The following is a 19583-nucleotide window of genomic DNA, read 5'->3' on the forward strand; positions in this document are numbered from 1 at the left end:
GCCCCGCGGTGCAGGGCACGGCCCGGGGCAGCCCCTGGCCTACGTGCGGCGGCGCAGGTCCGCAATGAGCCCGGCGGGCGGGCCGGGGCCGTGCCGGGGGGCGGCGGAGGAGGCGGCGCCGCCCCGCCCGCTCTGCGGCCACAGCACAGCCCGGCGGCAGGTACGGCTCCGGCCCCGCGCTCCGCCGCCCCGCGGCACCCTGCCCTGCGGCTTTCGGCGGCATTTCTGTGCGCGTTGGTTTGTTTTTTCTCTGTGCGGCTGAGGAGCTGCGGCTCGTGGCCGCCCGCTCTCCCGTCACCTCGGTGCGGGGCGCTCTGACGAGCCGGGGCTGCGGCGGCGGGGGCTGCGCTCCCCGTGCGGGGCCAGGGCCGTGCCGGGGGCACCTTTCCCGCGGGGCTCGGCCGGCGCTGTCCGCCCCGGGGCCGCTCGGTGCCGCCCGCAGCGCCGGGGCCCCATCGCGGGGGAATTCCGGCCCGGGAAGTGCGGGAGGCGTGAGCGCGGGGTGCCGCCCCCGGCCCGGGACCGCCCGGCGGGGCGGGCGCGGCGACAAAGGGCGGGAGGGCGGCGGGGGCCGGGCTGGCGGCGGGCGCTGCTGCTGCGGTCTCAGCTCCCGGCCCGCTCTCTCCTGTCCCGCAGCCCCGGCGGCCAGCACCGCTCGGCAGCCGCGCCAGGCCCGGGCTGCGCCGGCCGCGCCGCAGATGAAGTGCGAGAACTGCACCAAGAAGGTGAGTGCGGCGGCCGGGTCCTGCCCGGCTCCTCGGCGTGCGGGGACACGGTCCCGGGGACGGGGGGATGCGGCCGGCCGGGACGGCCTCGCCCGGCGGCCCGGGAGCCCTGCAGGGGCAGCGGCGCTGGCCGCCCGCCCCAAGGTCACCGAGGAGCCCCGGGCGCCTTACCCCGGGCCGGGATGTGGCCGTGCCGCTGCCCGGGCGACACCGAGCGCCCTCGGCTCCTCCCGTGCCTGCGCGGGGCGGCCCCTGCGCTTAACGATCCGCCCGGGACTCTCGGACCCGTGGAGCGGGGGAATTCCTGGGAAATTATTTCCGTCGTGGCGATTGCACGTTGAACGCACGGTCTTGCATGTGTTCCAAAACACCGTAAATAACTCTGTCAGTGGTTAATGACATGAACCGTTCTGGATCAGAACAGTGTTGTTATAGAATGGTAAACAGGCTTTGCATAATCCACACATTTTCTGTTTTGTTTCAGGAGTGCAGTAAAAAACAGAAAAATGATGAGACACAAAGTACGTCTGTTGATGCATTGAGTTCAAATGATGGCTCTGAAGAGGTAATGTTCCTTGTAAAGCCTGTATTAGACTCTATATTCTTTTCTTCTGTGCACCCCAAAGGAGGTTATGAAGGGACAACTTTCAACTACTAAGTATAACAATAAAAAACAAGCAGTTGAAAAGACCTCCCTTAATATGTGAATTAAAAATCTTGTAAAAAGGTGGAATAAAAGCTCTTACTATGCGAACACAAAACAGAAATTCTAAGTTCTAAAAATGTGAAGTGCCGAAACTCTTATATCAAGCCTTCAGAACAGAGACAGAGCTTATAAGAGGAATTTTGATAGTATAAGTGGACAAAATATCTACTTATTCTTTATATCCTAGTATTCCTTTTTCTCAGGTGAGCTGCAGATAGTGTCATTGCCAGGACTGTGAAACTCTTGATGGAGTTGTAGGACTGTGGTCTGTTTGTTTTACTTTGTGGTGCAAAGCCTAAGCCACTGTGCTGTTAGAGGGACATCTGGGTAAAGAGCTTTAACAGTTCAAGGAGAAGTTTTCTCAGTTGCTTGGTGAGTTGATGTCAGCTGTGAAGCACAGTGCAAATTAAGTTACTAGCATATGGACTAGGGGCTAAATTTAGATCTTTGTTTACACTTAAATATTTTGCAGTTTCACAGTCATAGGAGGAGCAGAGCTATGATTGGGATGGAACATACTGTTTTGTTTACCTGTAAATAATCTTAGATTCTATGCAAATGTCATGGCTTGTCCTGCTTTAAACCAAATATGATACTGTGTTTGCTTTTCTTCTGGCTCATTGCAGAGATCTTGAAAATCATTTGATTATTATTAAATACTTGTTTACTTTTTTTTTCTCCCCCACTAGAAAAATGAGTTTGATACATTGGCTAATGCTAAAATACTCCTTAGCGACTGCCTAGCTTGTGACAGTTGCATGACACTGGAAGAAGGAGCCAGAGTTTTCCAACAGAATCAGAAGGAGTTCTTTCGTATTCTCAACCTTAATAAGGTAAAGTGACCCAAACAATAACCCTCTGTTTTCTGTGAGGAGAAGGCAGTTACAGAATGACTAAGCAGCTTGGTTTCCCAAGGCAGATAACGTGAAGATTTGTCAGGATGTGCTTTTTCCAGAGAGGAAGTGAAAACTTCAGGCAACACAAAACGTTAAAGTACTTAAAATAATTCTGTACTGGAATTGCAAGGTCACAGCAATTAATGTAAACACTGGAGAAAAGTTACTGCACCTGCAGAAGGAAAATTTATTGGCAATGTGATGATTTCATTACTGCACTGACAAATTATTCTGTAGTTCAGTGTTTGTAGGTATTCCTACCTTCATTGCTAGGACTGTTCTGGATGGTTTTTGGTGCCAGTGTATCCACATGATACAAACTTACGAAGATATGGTTTTGAAATTAGAATCCTTTTTCATATATATTCAACCTGGCTACATTTTGTCCATATTCTTAGCAAACCTTGTAAGTGTTCTAGTGCTGTTTTATTTTCTGCTGAGTTCTGTTTTTTCTGGAAGTTAGTTGCTATGTGTAGTGCTCAGATCTTTAGAACCTGATATTAATTATTTTACTTCTGCTCCAGAATTCTGTGCAAAAACTACTAGAATTGAAACTTCTTCTTGATCTGTACATGTGTGTCATAATTATGGATTAATTACATTGTACTTACATTTTCTAGAAAGAGTTTAACTCTCCATACAGAATGATGTTTTCATATATGAGAAAATTAGAAGAGAAGGGGTAGGAAATAACCTTTTGGGTCACATGGGTCCTGTTAAGAGGGCCTGAATCTTAAAACAGCAAGGCAGGCAGGTTCCTTCATCACAACTGCAGGGGTCCAAATGCAGGCAGTGAGCAAAGGGCTCATGAGCTCTGAGTCAGGAGCTCTCCTTGAAGGGTCATTGTGCAGCATGTGGATCAGAACAGACTGTGGGCTCTGACCTTTGCAGGGTGACACTTGTCTGTACCACACTCCTGCTTTGTCTTCCAAGGGTTCCACCGGTGTGGAAAATGTCCCAGCTAAAAAACAAGATTAATCTTCAGATAAATGCCACAGTCATTAGAGCTGCACAGTTCCACACCATACACTGGATGTTTTTAAAGGATTCCTCAGTGCCTACAAATGCTGATTTGTTGAGAGTCCCATCTTAGCACTTTCCCTTAACAACTGCAGTGATAAAGATACAGCAGCCTCAACAAAAAATAAGATGTGTAATTTGCTGGGTTGTTTTTTTAGCTTCAAATGCCCCTGCTTCTGTGAACATTAATAAATAATGTTTAAACATTAATAAATGCTCTTTTAATAGTTGTTAGAATATTTCATCCTACTAGAACATCAGAGGTGCTGAATATCCTTTAACTTTCCTTATGCCACATGGAAACCAGCCAGAGAATTGTCTTAGGAGAGATGGATTTCCCCTGAGTTATATAAAAGAAACATCTATGGATGATTGGAGAGGAACATCCTGTCCTGCTGCAACTTGAGGATTGTTTTACAGGATTTTTAATGATATGGCCCACTGAAGCATAAAACTCTAAGGAATAACTCCAGGAATGGGAAAGGAAGGGAAAGAAAGGAGGCTTACCCTGTTGTAATGATGTATCTTTTTTTTTTCTTTGTTTCATTTATCAGAAATGTGATACCTCAAAACACAAAGTGTTGGCAGTGTCTCTGTGCCCTCAGTCATTGCCTTATTTTGCTGCTAAATTCAGTCTCTCTGTGAATGAAGCAGCCAAGAGACTCTGTGGTTTCCTCAAAAGTCTTGGTAAGTTTGTATTTATTATGGTGGTGGAACAGAAAGGGAGGGGTCGTTTTGGTTGGTTTTGTTTCTCAGCAGCCTTCCAGTACCTGAGGGGGCTGCAAGAGAGCTGGAGAGGGCTTTTGAAGAGGACATGGAGTGAACAGGGCAGGGTTAGGTTAGACAATAGGAAGAAATGAGGGTGGGGAGGCCCTGGCACAGGGTGCCCAGAGAAGCTGTGGCTGCCCCTGGATCCCTGGAAGTCCAAGGCCAGGCTGGACAGGGCTTGGAGCAGCCTGGGACAGTGGAAGGTGTCCCTGCCCAGGGCAGGGGGTGGAACTGGATGAGCTTTAATGTTCCTGCCAAGCAAAACCAATGGTGGGATTCCATCCCATGGTATTTTGTTATGTAGTCCTGAGGTGCCATTGCACAACCTTGTTCAGAGTTTGACCTCCACGCTCTGTGAAGTTCCAGCCAAGCACCAGTGCCCACATACACCAGTGTGAGAAACAGTGGAGACATTCCCTGGTCACAGTAAAGGTCACAGAACAAAAGGATATTGTAGAGCTGGCTCCAAAGCCTTTGCTACCAAGGAATCAGGGAGGGCTTAGTCACAAACTTCCCATTATTTTATAACTTGAGGGAGAAGGTAATTCTTATTCTAAGTTCCTTTTGACACACTGTATCTCTAGAAGATTCTCAGTTCTGGTTTTTTCCTGTAATTTGAAACCACAAGAATGGCTGCATCTGCCTATTTTATGTTAAAGCTGTATTTCCTTTGCTCATTATATGCAAAGTTTTAAATAAAAAGCAAAAGCCACTTTCCTTATAAGTTTAGGATTTTTTAATTTATTTGAAAGAAGAAAAAGGACAGTAATAAACCTAAATAATAATCTGTTTCCTCCTATCTCTATCTATATATATTCCTTTATGTATTCATGGTTTTTTCTGATGTATCTCTGTACCCAGTGTATATTCTTCATCTCAAAGCATTCCCAAGTTCTGGTGGGCCCCCATTTTCCTGGAATGCATTCATTATCTGCACTCACTTCTGTGGGGATGTGCTCAGTGTTACGTAGGCTTATAGGGAGTGTGGTGCTGAATGAGCAGCCAGCAGCTCTCTGCTGTGTTGGTGATATGCTCCTGTACCTCTGCAAACAACTTGAGCAACTTGAGATACGCCTCTGAGCTGGATATAATTTTTTTTTTGTGACATCAGCATGTCTTGAAAAGAGCATTGCTTTGCAAGAGTTACTGCACGTCACCCAGGGTGGTGCCACCCTGTTCAGTTGAACTAAAAGTGACAGATGGAAGGTGCTCCAAAGGAAGCAGAGGATGTTTGCAGTGCTGCTTGCAGCATTAGCCACTTGGTGGTCCTTTGAAACTCAGGATGTAGAAGACATTTTCCAGTGCATGGCTTTTATTTCTGACTCTGCTGTTTGTGGAAACTTGCAGAGGGGAAGGAATATACCCATTGATCCTTCAAGATTTTTCATAGGCCTGGAACTTTGAAAGGGGTTTGTGAGGTGGAAAACATTCTAGTGATTCCCTGTTCCTTTCTGCTTGCTTCCTTAGGGGTGCATTATGTATTTGACACCACTATAGCTGCAGATTTCAGTATCCTGGAGAGCCAGAGGGAATTTGTGCAGCGCTACCAACGGAGGAACCAGGAGGAACATGCCTTACCAATGTTTGCCTCTGCTTGCCCTGGTGAGAACTGATTTATCCATCCTTCCTGCCCTTCAAACTCACTGGTCCCCCTGGAACTACCAAGGAGCTGAGGAAAGGGTGGCTTCCTTGGGGAGCCTCACATAATTTAGGGCATTTTTGATTGGTTTTTGAGGGACACCAAGCACACAGTATTTGTTCCCAGTATCACTGGTCATCCTGAGTGCATTTCAGGACTTGGAATTGAGAATCAGAACTGGAAAGGAGTTTAGTGGGTGCTGCTTGCGTGTTCAGACCACAAAGTTTAACAGGGTGTTTCCTCATTGAAAAAAATCTTAAAGGAACTTTGATAGAATTAAACCACAACTTCCGTTATCTTAAGCAAAATTTAGAAGTTGCCATTTCAGCTTAGGGGAAAGGAGCAAGTGCCATTTCTTGTGATTACTGTGAGATGGATACGTCTGACACTCAGAAAACAATTCTCACATGAAATGTCACAGACTTGACTTGCTAAATGTCTCACTTCTGAGAACTTTGCACCTGAGAACCTGTTCTGTTATGAGCAGAACCTGCACTTGTAGCTGCTGAGAAGATGCAGAACATGCAGTCACTTTTTCCATTGTTAGCACAGCACCATTTCAATTCAAGTAAAGTCACATTCCTAAAAAAGAAGTATCAAAAAGGAGGTAGAAGTAACTCCTTTGCCTAACAGTCACCTCAACTCTACCCTAAGGTTCATAGTGTTGCTTTTCAAAAGGCTGATAAAAATACCAAAATATTTCTTGCTAGCTTTGAAGTAACTCAAGTGGTTTGCATTTATTAAAGAAACATCAGAGTGATGAAGAGTTGCAGGTGGTGATCCCCAGAATCTGCTGTTGTCATTGATTTGAAGTTTAAATGCTACTGTTTGAATTATAGTTGTATTTTTGTTTGTTTTATATATTCTGTAGTGGAAATATCTGAGTTATGCTTTAAGTACAACATATATGTATTAAAAACATGTCTCTTTTTTTCTGTTACTGTTATCTTAGTGTACCTTCTTATCTTCAGGAGCAGGCATGTCATATATTGCTCTTTTTCATGTAGAACCTGTGCAGCTGAAATACCCCTGTTACTCTAGTTTGGTTGTCTTGTATGTGTTCTAGGTAAAACTCAAAACCGGAGGATTTCTTTCAGAATTTCTGAGATAATTTTAATTCTCTTCATCTGGAAACAGAGCTCAGATTATCTGCTGCTCTCAGTGGAAATACTTTAAAATAGCTAATGGAGCACTTTCCTTGTCCTTGTGTGATCTGCACAAAATAGTTTCTGGTGTCAGTGCTGGTTTCGGTGTCAGCTCTCTGTTGTGATATAGATGGTGACAAGCATGAGTGCTTTCTATTTCTGGGAAACCCAGAATATCACTTTAAACCCATTTTGAAAACATGGTGTGTTTCTTTGTCAGCAATTAGAGAAAGCAAAAATCCTGATTAGTCATCTTTAAATGAGGTTGTTTGCTGTGTTTCCTGACCTTATTTGTCTGAGTGCATTTTCTGTTCCTTTTTCTCCTTCCTCTTTCTACCTCCAGATGACATAAATTTGTCCAGAGATGTTGTTTACTGGGTATGTTTATCACAGAATGGGTTTTATATAGCTCTGTAGATGCAGGGTCAGTGTGGACTCAAGTATAAGTGCTTTACTCTTTTTTTTATCTTGGTGTGTGACTTTGCACAGACCTATCACCCTTTAGTGCAGTCAGGGCTGTAACATGTGCCATGAGCAAAGAGCAGAGCCTGGGTAGTCCAGAACCTGAGAAAAGCTCTTCTCTTGTCCCTGTCTTCATTGTTCACCTCCTGCTACTCTCTGGGGAGAAACTGAGCTCATTTTTGATTTGTTTCCTGTTGAAAGAACAGTAGTGTTACTACTGACAGTAAATGTAGTATCTCAAGAGAATCAGTTCCTTTCCTTAACATACCAGGCTGGTGAGCAACATGAAGCACTTACTCTGGAAAATCCAGTGTTTTTAAGGCATTGCCAACCTCTGTGTTCTCCCAGAAAAGCCAAAGGGCAGACTTGAAACAGCAGGAGGAAGATCATAAGTATGGAGGATTCTAATGCTTTTGTCCCACCCAATCAGTTTCCTTCTGCAGGAATGAGGTTTTACAGTAGCAAAAGTTTTCTTAGTTTTTTTGCACTTCCTAGATACATAGAGGCACTTTCATGATCTCACAATAAACCACCACAAGTAACATGTTCTGAGCTACCTCTGCAAGAATTGATATGGTAATTTGTAATGCTTTCTGCTCTTTGATGCCAGCACAAGGCAGCAAATGGCCAAGAATCCAAATGGATTGATGGGGGTGTAAGTCTGGATGAGTGCAGGTGTACCCTGATAGAAAATGGGGGATCTGAGGTTTTCCCTGCCTGTGGCTCTGCAGTTCACAGAACTAACACACAGTGAAGTTCACAGAAATAGCACACAGCAGTGTGTGTGTGGAGTGCAGATAAATGCTCGCTCACCCAGGCTGCCTGTACAATTAACTAGTGACTAATGAGACTAATCATCCTGGGGAGCTGCTGCTATGGGATACTTGTTCCATCCACTGCAAGGACAGAAACGATTTAAGGAATTGCTTCAGATAATACTTGTCAGAAATCTCTTGAGATTTAGTGGCATTTCCTTATAGGTCATGAGTACAATATCAAAGACATTCCAATTAAAAGAACCAGCCTCATAGCAGCAGTGCTGGGGTGATTAATGGTGAGTGTAAGTGTTTTAAAAACTGTCCTTGTTTTGTTTGAAGCAGTTTTTGTTCTGTTTGGACAGCACTTGAGACTAAAGCCATTTAAGCAATAGCGTGTACCTATCATGCAGAATATGCTAATACAGCTTTTTACCATGCACCAATAAATTTCAGTTGTACACAGCTTTGTTGTAGATATTGTCTTGGACTTAGAGTTCCAGTTGAAGGTGGACATCAGGCAAAACTTCCAATTCAGAGTCTTGAAATTCATTAGTCCTGATGGGTTAATCCATGGTCCTCAGCTTTTCCTACAGCAGGAATGAATGTTTGTTGAAGATGATGTGTGCCTTTGAGGTTTTTTATGGAAATCAGCTTGAAGTCTGTACATTAGCAAGAACTGGGAATATTTGAACAGCTGGAGGATCTTTGGGTTTTCCTAATACTTAACACCCTTTCATTTTCATCAGGAAAATTTCATTTCATTTCAGAGACTGCTTTGCATCCTAGTTTTGTGCTGCTGTTGCCATTTGTGGTATTGTTCTGACTTAAACAGTACCAGGTGTTTTTTACAGAAGTGCTAATTTCAAGCTTGAAAATTAACCTCAAAATTTTCCCCTTCCTGGGCAGCATGTACTGCACAGCAGTTTCCCTCTTTTATATAATCACTAATTTGCTTGAAGACAAAGTGTGATTATTTTTTTTTTCACCATTTCTTTGCATCAAAAGCAACACACCTGCCTCAAAGGCTGGGCCTAACTCTCCCTCACAATGTAGGTGTCATGTGAATGAATAAAGCTCCAAACCCTTGCTGTGAAGGATTCTGGGCTTTTCAGTAGGAGCTACAGAGCCTAAGAAAGAACTGCACACCCTAAAAACATGGATTTGTTTCATTTACTAGGGGAATAATAACAGCTCTGGCTCTTGGGGGTCCTGTGGGTCCCACAGCTTTCCCCAGCTGGAATGCTGAAGGGATGTGGTCAAAGAGAGGGGGATTCCTGAGACGCTGAGGACAGTGTTGCATACAGAGAGATTTCAGGTGGTTCCCGTGGGGATGTTTCTGAAGGTGTAGCTACTCTCACAATAGTAAAAGAAGCCATTTTTTTTCCTTAGGCTTAATCCATGTGCATCTTGTAATAATGCTTTCTGGTGACTCTTCTGTTCTAGGGGAGGCAAGCTGGGTGCAGGATGTTCAATCTCAGGAAACACCAGGTTACAGTTAAGCAGCCAACAGTGCATTTGTTGTACTATGTGGTGATCCAAAGGCTGAGGTCTAGAAGATCAAATTTCTGTTAGCTGGGGTCTTGTTCTTTCTGCTTTGTTAGATCTGTGCATGAGGAACAGGGTAACAGGTCATGAAGTTCACAGTGGACCTTGGTCCAGAATTACTGACATAGTGAATTATTGATTAAAGCATTATTAACAGAGCCTTGAGGTTTCCTGTGGTTCCCAAGGTGGGGCTTCCAGCCCACACAGAAATGTCCTCCCTAACTTGAAGGTGTCATCATTTTCAGGATCTGTTGTGTGACTGCTGCCACTTGCTCTGCTTATGGGTCACCTCTCTGTAGCTGGAATTATTTTGTGTTTCCAGGTTGGATCCGATATGCTGAAAGGGTTCTCACCAACCTGGTGACCTCTCATATTTGCACTGCAAAGTCTCCACAGCAGATCATGGGCTCCCTAGTGAAGGGCTACTTTGCCAGGCAGCAGGTAAGTCATGCTGATTTATTTTTACCATTATATTCTTCTAACTAGAGAAGATGGGCTTTAATACTGAGATACAGATCTTAGTGTATTATATTTGTCCTTAACTTGAAGAAGAAATGGTGTTCTGCTGCTGTACAAGTGCCCATGGTGAGAAGAATGTACAAAGAACCTCATTTCTTACAGTGCAGCGTGAGCTGGCAGCAGTCCTTGCACCCCCAGTGCAACATGGATGTAGTTATTTAGGGGTAAAGTTAAATCAATAGCAGTTAAAGGGTTTTTTGTGAAATGCTGCCTGTGTAGTTCTATAGCACAGCCAAAAGAGGAGTGGAGGAGAATAATGTGGAAATTGCCCTGTTATCTGAGATCAATAAAAGCATTGTATCCTAGGAACTAACCTTTTTATCTCCTCAATTTTGTATGTTGAAAAAATTGCTGTTCTTTACATATCATAACTAAAGGGAACCACAGGCACATTCTGTAGGGAAGTGCTGCTGCCTGCACATGCACAGACAGATTCTGAAGGGCGTGCTGTGGGTGAGAGTGAGTGACATCAAAACCAGAACTCTGAACTCCAGACTTGTATTCACTTTCTAAGGCAATCAAAAAGCTGCAGAAAATGTGGTCTGAGGAACATGGTCCAGCCAGCCTGACCTTGGGAGTTTGTTACTGATGCTTTGTGACTTCTGGCAAATCATTATCTGTGTGCAACATTATTTAAATTTAATGGCTAGGGATTTATTCCTGATAATGCCTGCATGAGGTTTCTGTCACTGTTTTTGTCCCTGTCATCCTTCAAGCTGTCTTTTGCTCTTCCTGGAGTTCACATGTGCTCCTGTCTGTATTCCACAGAACTTGTCTCCTGATAAAATCTTCCATGTGGTCGTGGCACCTTGTTATGACAAAAAGCTGGAAGCCTTGAGGGAAGATTTCTACACTGCCTTGTATAATTCACCAGAAGTTGATTGTGTCCTGACATCAGGTTAGCTTTTTTAAACTTCTTATCTATAAATATATAAGTGAATCACCATTTTTAGAATAGCCTTTATGCTAGAGTTTGCTTTTTTCAAGTCTGCTTTAGTCACAAGGTTGGCTTTTCTCTGCTTTAAAGAACAGTACACGTTTTTGTGCTGCTGGTAGTACAGGTACTGCACAGGGAAGGCAGAGTGACACATCCTTTCCTTCTAAGTTGCTATTCATCTAAAAAAATCAGGTATTTGTCAGCCTGTTAAAGAAGGTTAAAGTTATGCAAATCCATATTTGAAACCATTGTGTGGCTTGTCTGTGGTCATTATTTTATTAAAAATTATTCCTAACTCATGGCACCAGTTGCCTTTTGATGAGGATTTTGTCTTTAGCCTTAGTGTCCAAACATCCTGCAGTGTAGTTTGGGTATTTCCAAACTTGGCCTCACAGAAAGGCTTTAAGGATTTGAGCAAAGTTTGGACAAGCTGAAGGCCCCTTTCCTTTGGGGCTGCAATTGTCAGGCTTTTCAGTTGCTGAAGGTAGGAAGAGCTGGAGAATGTGACACAAAGCACATGGAGGTGTTGGGATGTTGATTTTTGAAAGAGAGGCACAGTGTGTGTTGTGCTTTGTGTTGAGAGTAAAATGTCATGTGTTTTCCCACAGGTGAAATTGTCCAAATAATGGAACAGAAAAATGTGTCTATGAAAGATGTGACTGAAGTAGCTGTAGATAGTTTGTAAGTAGCTTTGTTGTGGATTGCTTCCTTACTTTGATGACAAAGGACATGTTGGAGCATATTCAACATAAATGTGAAACTGCTTAGAACAATTTTGGGTTTTTTAGAGAAAAAATTGCTTCAGAGCCTGAGTATATCACAGCTTCACCCTTTATCTAGTGGCCAAATGCAGAAAAATATTCTTTTAGATGTTCATTGCTATATATAAAAGTAGTATGAAACAGATAATATAAACCTGCATGTACTGTCTAAATACAAAGCAGATAATTTGAGCTAATGACCCTTATACAGTAACTCCTTTAAAATTTATGACTTGAAGATCTGTGGAGCTCCTGATTATATATATATATATTGTGTAGTTCCTGATTTATATTTTAATGCAGTAACAATAGATTTGACTGCATGAAGTTCAAGCCTTGCCAGTCTGGGGGTGTTGAGAGCTCTCCTGTGCTCCTTGTGTAGAGCTCCATAGTCTGCTCTGCCCTGTGCAGCTGCTGGGACACAGTCCTGGGGCTGACCATCTGCTCTGGGCTCCCCTCTCTTTCACAGCAGCCCCCTGACAGTAAATTTCCACTTCTCCAATATGTTCATGTAGATTGCTGGAAGCAGCACTCTTTCAGGAAATGGTAATTAATTGGTTTTTATACTGAGGACAGCAGTCAGTTTTTCAAGATTAGCTCAAACTGAACTGTGCTGTAGATGAGAGGCACACAAAGCATTGAAGAGGTTTTGTTTCCGTCCCTTATGCTTGGCTCAGGGAGCAGCATGTGTGCTGTTTAATTCTCAGGCTTAGTTACAGAGGCTGCTCTCCCTGATCTTTGTTCAGCTGTGACAGATGTTCCTTGGGATCTTTCCAGAGGGCTGCAGTAAACGTGCTGTCTTGCACAAAACAGAAAGCTCTGGACGTTTTGAAAAATCATTTGCAGTTCCAGCTACTATCCTGCTTGGACCTAGAGGGGAGAAATTTGAGTGGGTCAGTGGGAACATGTTCCAAGCTGTGTTTGTGATGCAGCTCCTGTGATTGCTTCTAGCTGAGATTGTCACACAGGATGAGAATGAATAAAGTTCTTGCAGGAATAATGACAGAGACAGTCATGTAATTCTATATCAGAATCACATAGAGACAGCCATTTAATTCTGTATCAGCCTGTCCAGTGAAAGGACAAGCTGCTACTCAGACTGTGCCTGGTTCAGTGGCTCCATTTATAGAATCACAGCATATCCTGAGCTGGAAGGACCCCCAGGATCACCCAGTGCAGCTCCTGGCCCTGCACAGACCCCAACAATCCCACCCTGGGCATCCCTGGAGTGCTGCCCAAAGGCTCCTGCAGCTCTGGGGCTGTGCCCATCCCCTCGGGAGCCTGGGCAGTGCCAGCACCTTCTGGGGGAAGAACCTTTCCCAAAATCCAACCCAAACCTCCCCTGGCACCAGCCATTCCATGAGTTCTGTGTCTGTCACAGAGCAGAGATCAGAGCTGCACATCCTGGTGATGTCTGACCTCAGTCTCCTCCAGACTGAACAAAACAAGTGCCCCAAATTTTTGTTGAAAAATAATGTTAATTTTAAAAAGGACTAATTTGATAATACTGGTTCAACTGTGAGACTTAATGACATAAATTTTTGCTCTTCTGGGGTCTTAAAAGTAGATCTTGCAGAGAAATTTAAACAACTTGAAGTCATATTCTTAAAACAAGTCTCAGCACTGCAGCTATTTGTGATGAAGTGCTGGGTATTAAAACAGCTGTCTGAATGTGGGCTCTTCAGAGCTGCTTTAACTGGGGCAGAGGTGAACTTCCAGGAGATGCCCTTGGGATATGATCTCCCATTTTCTCTCCTTAGGCACAGTGTAGCACTTATTTTCAGTGTACACCATTCTAACTTGGGTGCAGCTGTACTGATCTGGTGTGATTTTACTGGCACAGTGTTACAGACTGTGACAAACAGTTCCTAAAGCAGGAGAATTGTCAGCAGAGACTTGTAATTCTGAAGTAGCTTTGTATTCTCACAGGTAAAAAATGATCATTTATTTAAATAATTTTATTTAAATAATTTTTCCCTAAAAATGGCTCTTGAGCAGCAAATGGCTGTTATCAAAATCTTCAGGTTGTGATGAAGGTGCATTCTTATAAATTACATGTACTCGATATTTCTCCACATGGAAAGGCCTCCATCGCTTTTTTGAATTAATTTTTTTCATCATCTCACTGCTGTCCTGAATAATTTACATTTTTTAAGCTGTAATAAATAAAAGTGTAATGTGTTCTCAGTGCTACAAAACAGTTTTTGGTGGGGAAGACAGAGAAGGAGAGCAACACACTACCTTATTGAAGTGAAAGAATGAAATTTTTGGAGCTGATCTTCTATTTTTGGCGTTTCCTAAGGTTTGATGACCTAAAGGAGGGAGATGTCGTAAGGCATGAAGGAAAGAGATCTGATGGTTACCTGGAGCACATTTTTAAACATGCTGCAAAGGAGCTTTTTGGCATGGATGTCAAGGAGATCACCTACAAAGCATTGAAGTAAGTTCAGGTTTTGTATCCTTGTTGTGTAGAATGGGTGAGCCAGAACAGAAGAGGGTATTTGCAGTTGGAAGGGACCCACAGCCGTCACTTAATCCAACTGCCTGAGCGTTTTGGGCTGACCAAAATTGAAAGCATGTTATTGAGGGCTTTGTCCAAATGCCACTTAGACACTGGGAGCCTTGGGGGGACATTGGCCACCTCCCTGGGAGGCCTGTGCTAGGAAAACAGTCCACAGGAATTTCAGTATTGAGGATTGGTGTGAAGTAACTTGGGATTTACTTACCTTGTGCTAGGTCATGGCCACCCTCTTAGCAAGGAGCTGCTTCCTGAAGGCCAGGAACTTCCCCTGCCTTGGTTGGTGCTGCAGTGAAAGCAGTTACTGCTGACCTGATAGGCACTTACAGGCTCTAAACCTGCTCTAAACCTGCAAGTCTCTCACTGCAAAGCAGCTCCTGCTGGTACTCATTTTATTAAAACCTTACCTGCACTTAAAAATAAAGTAGAATGCTATTATGAAGATTCCACCCCAACTTCTGCTTAACTCAGTTTAGAAGAGTTCACCTTGATCTCAGTGTTATACTTGTTCTGTTCCCTTTGGAGCATCTGAATACAAAGTGGCACAGTTGGATTGTTCCTCTGGGAATGCAGGGGGTTAAAATGTTCTCTGTGTGTCTTGACAGGAACAAGGACTTTCAAGAAGTTACCCTTGAAAAGGATGGGGAGACAGTGCTGCGTTTTGCAGCAGCTTATGGCTTTAGAAATATCCAAAACATGGTCCTGAAGTTGAAAAAAGGAAAGTTTTTATACCACTTTGTAGAAGTCCTTGCCTGCCCAGGAGGTAAGAATAATTGTGGATCTGCAGTTGTCCTGCACATGTATCTTGAATCTCAGAGGAAAGCTGCCTTACAGGCAGGCACTTCATTTCTCTTCTTAAGAATCTAGAATCTCACTATTTATTGAAGTGCCCAAAACACCAATTACAGGTGCAGGGTTGGCTCAAAAAAGGATGGAGTTTTCTAAAATTAGTCACGATGTCATCTTATATTGGTTATCTTCTGACCTATGAGTAAGTGCCTGCACTGCACTGCCAAACCTCAGAGGATACTCTGAAATGGTGCTTGTCAAGGGCAAGGAAAGACAAGGAACATAATTAGGATCATAAAACCATGGAGAATGCAGAGAAAGATTGTTGATATGGAAACCTCATTTCCATTAAGATGAAGTTGATACCGGAGTCACTTTAGGTAAATACAAATTGTAACAGCATGGGAAGAAGTTAAAAAAAACTTCCTTTAGAGAAGCGTGAAAAAAGAATTCTGACTTAACAGAGACTTTCTTTCCACATCAGATCTCCATCACCTTCCATCCTCTTAATTTATTTTTTTCCTAAGGGTGCCTCAATGGCAAGGGCCAGGCCCAGACTGAGGATGGCAAACCAGACAGAGCCCTGCTTGCCCAGATGGAAGAGGTGTACACTGCCATTCCTGTCAGGCTGCCAGAGACCAACCTGCACGTGCAGAGGATGTACCAGGACTGGCTGGAGGGCACGGACTCCAGGAAGGTGCAGGACACTTTGCACACCACGTACAGTGCAGTAAATCAAAGCACCAGCAGCTTGGATATCAAATGGTAACACCTGCAGGTGCAGAGCTGTGCTGAGGCTGCAGGGCAGCACTGCAGCCCCTATGCAATCACTGGGCACTGGCCAGGCTGCGAGGGGGGCTCTGCCCAGCTCAGCATTGCTCTTGGGAAGAACCATTGCTTTGCAAAGCCAGAGCAGTCTCCAAAAGCCCTGGTTCCTGCCACTGGCATTTCACTTTACTGTGTGTCATTTCCTGCGTCCAATGGGTTTGTTCATTCTAAAGCCTGATCTTGCAAGGTACATGAGGCCTTTCTGCCAGGGACAGGGAGTGCAATTCCTGATCAAGGTACTCCCTGAAGGGAAGGGTTCACTTCATGAAATGGCTCCTCCAAGAGGACAAGTGATTTTACTTCCAGGTCTGCAGTCCCTATCATCACAGGAGTGTTTCAGTATTGATGCAGTTGGTGTGAAGTAACTTGGGATTTACTTACCTTATTAAGGAAAAGGCCCTTTTAAAGGACAAGTGAGTACGTGGAGAGATGTAATAAATTTCTGTAAGCCTTGTATCCATAATTCAGCAAAAAATACTCAGTTCCAAACTAGCCACCGTTTCATACTGATGTAGTGTCACAGAATGCTTCACAGAAACTGAATCTGGGAAGCAGATGCTAAATGGTTCATTTAAAATAGTTCTAAATAGGTTGGTTGTTACAAAAAGAGAACTTCCTTTCCATGTAAGTTTTCTGCCGAGCTTGCAGTCAGGAGGACTGGTGGTGCTTGCTTTGGCTTCTCTCTGAGAGTGGAACATGCCCAGATTGTTCTTTCATTTGTCTCCATGTTGACAGACTTCTGCAAAAAAATAACTTCCTGGGGTGCCTCTGAGAAAAACTACTGAGCAATGCTTGTGAGCTCATCAGAGTTACAGTACATTGGCATCATGAATTTTGATGCACTTATTTTTATAAATACGCCATAGAGGTTCATTTAACAGACATTGTGAAGTGGTACTGCCAATGCAGCTTGACTGCAACTTCCTCAGTTGTCAGAGAGTTATTCAAGAATGTGATGGACAAAAGAAATTAAGACTCCTGCCAGACTTCAAATTTTCCTGGTAGCATCAGATCTGTTTGTGATTCATGGCTGTTGGAAGCTAGCAAAGTTCTAGCTTTCCTTATGCAGCCTAAAAGTGTGGATGGGCTTTTTTAAGCATTTCGTGCTGTTTGAATCAATCTTCTTGCAAATTTCTTCAATATTACAACTGCTTGTGTGAGTAAGAAATCCTGCACAAACCTGTGAGTGTTTAAAGTGCACACAGTGGGATGGGATGAAGCATCAGGGAAGGCAGGGCAAGACCTGGCATTGGCTAGACCAGGGAGGCTGAAAAGGAGAGAGACAGTGAAGTGTCACCCTGCTGACAAGGAATAACTCTCTGATGTGAAGCTGTTAAAAATTGCAGATTTCCATTAAATCACAAACCATTGCATTTGGAGGGAGGTTTTCTTTCAAGTGCAAACGAGTTTGATTTACTGCACTACCTGAATGCCCACAATGAATGCCCATGAATTATAGAAATTAGCCTCTGCAAGTTGTTCCTTGAGATAAGAACGATACTTACCGTGGTGCAATATCAGAACATCGACAGAAATCTACCTCTGTAGGGGAAGGGAGTCCAGGAGTGGTGGGAAGAGCTGTGTGTGGAACTGATAGATGTCTGCTGGAGAAGGGTGGGGGTGTTGTGTGATATTTCAGATCACTTTCAGAAGCAACATACACCTCCTTTGGTCTGATTTTCTTTATCTGCCATGATTTCCTCCAAAACCTCCACCAGAATTCTGATGTAATAAAGTGGTCCTGTTCTGTTTGTATAGGCCTGTTTCTCTGTATATATGGTTTGTAGCTGGATGCATGTTTAAATTATATGGCTGCTGCTCTTTGTACAGTGTGCTTATTTTTTTTTATGTGTGTATACTGGGTGAAGTGGTACAAAACCAGTTTGCTTTTCTGAGGAAATCTTCAGTCCACTAGACAAGAGCTGCCTTGCTGTTCTGAAAGCAGAGCCCTGTTTGTACAAGGAGGTGGATCCTCCCCAGGGCTGGGTGGCACTTTGGCCAGTGCTTGCCTGCTGCACTGAAGGGCCTCCCTCACTCCCTGTGCTGCTGGGGGAGCCCAGGAATGGGCTGGGCAGGGGCTGAAATCAATCTGCTCCCACTGCGAGGGAAATGGGTGGCTCAGTGTCTAAAATCACCTGTTCCAGCTGGATCCACCATCTGCTCAAGGGTTTTAACCTATTGACGTAGTCACAGTGCAGAGCTGTTGATGATTTATCTGCTGCAGAATTCTTTTTTAAAGACAAGGAAGGCATCTAACTGAGCTTGTAGTGGTTACACAGAATGTATTAGTGACTAAAGTAACTGAGACTTGTTTCTTTTTGGGTTTTTTTGTCAGCTTTTGTTTCATAAGCTATTTTGGACTAAAATGTTTTAGTTTTTTAAAGGTCTTTTCTTTGAAGTGCCAGTTTAAAAGGAAAGAAAACTTCTATCCTGTAAATCTTTCCCCCTTCACCTGCTTTCACTGAAATTTTAACATATATCAGAAAACCTTGTTGGAACTTCATATATAGTGAAATCCTTGCCTAGGGTTTCATTCTGGCTTTTAAATCTGCAGTTGGAAGGCCCATTGATGTTGACAATATGTGCTGTAGCCACACTTCTGAAATTACAGCACTATTTAATTCCCTGATTGGATTCCCTGATTCCCTAATAATAATTTCTATTGCTGCCTTTTCAGCAACAGGAGAAGCTCCTGACATGGCCACAGCCGTTGTGCTTTACCTCTCCCTTGAATGTTGTGCTGAGACAAGGGGATTTTTAGAAAATTGTGAACTGGAAGGATTGTGGGAAAGGAACTGGACATAGTAAATTAATTAATAAAATTGTCTTGAGATGTTCTTGACTGGATCATGTCAGGAGCTGGATTCTCAGGGTGGTGGTACTTTGCTCTGAGACTGCTCCAGCCTGTTGTGAAGTCCCTTTGCCTGGTGCAGGAGGTTTCTCTCAGCCACAGCCCCCGTGTGGGCCCTGTGGCCAAGGGGCAGCCCTGGGCTGTGCTGTTCCCCAGAGTAATGCAGATACCCAAATGCAGCAGTCTCAGCTGCATTAGACCTGGATGATGTTCAGTAACCCAAATTTTGGTGCTTTGTTTTCAATTGCAGCATGACCATGAATTGTGAATAAATCTCAGTACTCAATTCTGTGCCCATTCTGTCTCATTCCATGTAGAAGTTTAACTCTTTAAAGTACACCTGGTTTCACCCAGGGGGTTTTTCTGGGACACATCTGTGGCACCAGTACTGCAGCAGCACTTTGTGGGACTTTTGGATCACAGCTGCACCTCAAACTCTGCTCAATGGGAGGAAGAAGTTGCCAGATTGCTGTAGGAAATGGTAATTTGCTCTCCAGAACTGTCAGTTAATAGACTGATTCCTTGCAAGGCAGACGAGCCCCCGTGGCTTTAAAGCTCTGGTGCCTGGGGAGGGTGATGTTGGTGCCTGAAGCCAGCCTGTGAGAGAGGCTGGTTGTGCTGAGGTGACTGGATAGAGTCACTTCAAACACGGGTGCACAGGGCAAGATCTGTGTGTGTGACCTGATCCCACAGCTGAGGAAAGGATGAAAATCAGC

The 19583-nt window shown here is 44.0% G+C and overlaps 1 protein-coding gene across 2 annotated transcripts; it reads left to right on the forward strand.

The window, feature by feature from the left end:
- The first annotated feature begins 265 nt into the window (after positions 1-265).
- On the forward strand, positions 266-19153 carry NARF (nuclear prelamin A recognition factor). Of its 2 annotated transcripts, XM_066332105.1 has the most exons (12): positions 266-302; positions 637-725; positions 1210-1290; positions 2121-2264; positions 3902-4034; positions 5583-5717; positions 9987-10105; positions 10952-11081; positions 11729-11801; positions 14184-14321; positions 15005-15162; positions 15716-19153. In XM_066332105.1, the coding sequence occupies exons 2-12, from the start codon at positions 699-701 to the stop codon at positions 15955-15957; spliced, it is 1380 nt and encodes a 459-aa protein (XP_066188202.1). In that variant the 5' UTR covers positions 266-302; positions 637-698; the 3' UTR covers positions 15958-19153. The 2 variants fall into 2 exon arrangements, with proteins under 2 accessions (XP_066188202.1, XP_066188203.1); XM_066332106.1 differs by lacking the exon at positions 266-302 and having other exon boundaries at positions 569-729; positions 1213-1290.
- The last annotated feature ends 430 nt before the right edge of the window (positions 19154-19583 follow it).

Source organism: Sylvia atricapilla, chromosome 18 (assembly GCF_009819655.1).
Source record: "Sylvia atricapilla isolate bSylAtr1 chromosome 18, bSylAtr1.pri, whole genome shotgun sequence".
Classification (NCBI taxonomy): domain Eukaryota; kingdom Metazoa; phylum Chordata; class Aves; order Passeriformes; family Sylviidae; genus Sylvia; species Sylvia atricapilla.

Excerpts from the sequence above, each read along its gene's own strand:
- NARF (XM_066332105.1), top strand. The coding sequence starts at position 699 with ATGAAGTGCGAGAACTGCACCAAGAAG. Across the intron at positions 11,082-11,728 it reads TGATTGTGTCCTGACATCAG|GTGAAATTGTCCAAATAATG; the intron begins GTTAGCTTTTTT and ends GTTTTCCCACAG. Across the intron at positions 15,163-15,715 it reads AGTCCTTGCCTGCCCAGGAG|GGTGCCTCAATGGCAAGGGC; the intron begins GTAAGAATAATT and ends TTTTTTCCTAAG.